Genomic DNA, 1940 nt, shown 5'->3' with positions numbered 1-1940 from the left:
AACTTAAGTATAAAGAAATATGATATATGTACATATAATATATACATACAGCATAGTATTATTCAGCCATAAAAAAAGAATGAAATCATGAAATCTTGTCATTTGCAACAACATGGATGGATTTTGAGCTGATTATACTAAATGATAAAAAAGGTAGAGAAAGACAAATATTGTTCGATCTCAGTTATATGTGGAATATAAAAATAAAACCAAACGAAGTAAAACAAAAAAAAGAAGCTCATCGGTACAGAGAACGGATGAGTGGTTGCCAGTGGCAGCGTGTGGATGGTGAGAGAAACGGGTAAAGAGGATCTAAAGGGGCAGGCGCCGGCTGCGGTCCCGTGAGGAGCATGGCGGCGTCTTCCAGCGGCGAGAAGGAGAAGGATCGGCCGGGCGGTAGCTCGGGAACGGCGGGCAGTAACAGCACGCGAGAGCGACTGCTGTCTGCGCTGGAAGATCTGGAGGTCTTGTCGAGGGAACTTATAGAAATGCTGGCAATTTCGAGAAACCAAAAGTTGTTACAGGCTGAGGAGGAAAACCAGGTTCTGGAGTTGTTAATTCACAGAGATGGGGAATTTCAAGAACTAATGAAATTGGCACTTAATCAGGGAAAAATCCATCATGAAATGCAAGTTTTAGAGAAAGAAGTAGAGAAGAGAGACAGTGATATTCAGCAACTGCAAAAACAGTTAAAGGAAGCAGAACAAATACTGGCAACAGCTGTTTACCAAGCAAAAGAAAAACTGAAATCAATAGAGAAAGCAAGAAAAGGTGCCATCTCCTCTGAAGAAATAATTAAGTATGCACACAGGATTAGTGCTAGTAATGCTGTGTGTGCCCCGCTGACCTGGGTTCCAGGGGACCCACGGAGACCTTACCCAACTGATTTAGAGATGAGAAGTGGATTATTGGGTCAGATGAACAATCCTTCCACCAATGGTGTGAATGGTCATTTACCTGGGGATGCACTTGCAGCAGGCAGATTGCCAGATGTCCTCGCTCCACAGTATCCCTGGCAGTCAAATGACATGGCAATGAATATGTTACCACCAAACCACAGTAATGACTTTTTGTTGGAACCTCCGGGGCATAATAAAGAAAATGAAGATGATGTAGAGGTTATGTCAACAGACTCCTCGAGTAGCAGTAGTGAGTCTGATTAAAAAAACTTATGAGGCAAAAGCATACAGAATCGAATACTGTAGAATCCTGTTTCTTAAACAATAACAAACCTGTAAAAATAGTCAATTGGCTATAGTGGATTGTGCGGCCTATTAAAAATCATAGTGGACTTCCTGTATAAAGCCAAAAATCATGATTTCAGTTCTAAACCACTTGGTGAATATTTAGAGAATAATCAAATGTTGGTGTTAGAAAAAACAGATTATTCAATTCAGTGCCATCTGACCGTGTTCTAATGCAGTTGTGCTGGACTTGTACATTGCAGTTCTGGAAGTAAGATTTGAGGGAAAGGACCCATGTACACTAATAGGCCTCCTGGAATTATTTAGAAAGACAAAAAAAAAAGGCAGCGGATCACTGAATGTGTGTCATATCAAAATAACAAAACCTCATTGAAAGTAAAGGTTGTTAGCTTTTGTCACAAGAACAGGAGAAATTGTCTCAATTTGTAATATTTGTAGTTATTGTAATTTTTGTAAATAAATAACTTTTGTTTGTAAAAAAAAAAAAAAAGAGGATCTAAAGGTACAGCGTTCCAGTTATAAAACAAGTAAGTCCTGGGGATGTAATGTAAAGCATGGCAATGATAGTTAATCACATTGTATTGCATATTTGAAAGTTGATAAGAAAATAAATATTAAAATGTCTCATCATAAGAAAAAATTAAGTTAAGGTGACAGATGTTAACAAGATTTATTGCGGTGATTGTTTCATAATATACACAAATATTGAATTATTATGTTGTACACCTGAAAGTA

The 1940-nt window shown here is 38.0% G+C and overlaps 1 protein-coding gene across 1 annotated transcript; it reads left to right on the top strand.

Annotated features, from left to right (window-relative positions):
* Positions 1-330: 330 nt before the first annotated feature.
* On the top strand, positions 331-1163 carry LOC109392836 (mediator of RNA polymerase II transcription subunit 4). Its single transcript, XM_019661498.1, has one exon. It carries the CDS (start codon positions 351-353, stop codon positions 1161-1163), a length of 813 nt encoding a protein of 270 aa, XP_019517043.1. The 5' UTR covers positions 331-350.
* The last annotated feature ends 777 nt before the right edge of the window (positions 1164-1940 follow it).

The sequence above is a fragment of the Hipposideros armiger genome, unplaced genomic scaffold (genome assembly GCF_001890085.2).
Source record: "Hipposideros armiger isolate ML-2016 unplaced genomic scaffold, ASM189008v1 scaffold_350, whole genome shotgun sequence".
NCBI lineage: Eukaryota > Metazoa > Chordata > Mammalia > Chiroptera > Hipposideridae > Hipposideros > Hipposideros armiger.
This window is presented reverse-complemented; position numbering and strand designations above follow the sequence as displayed.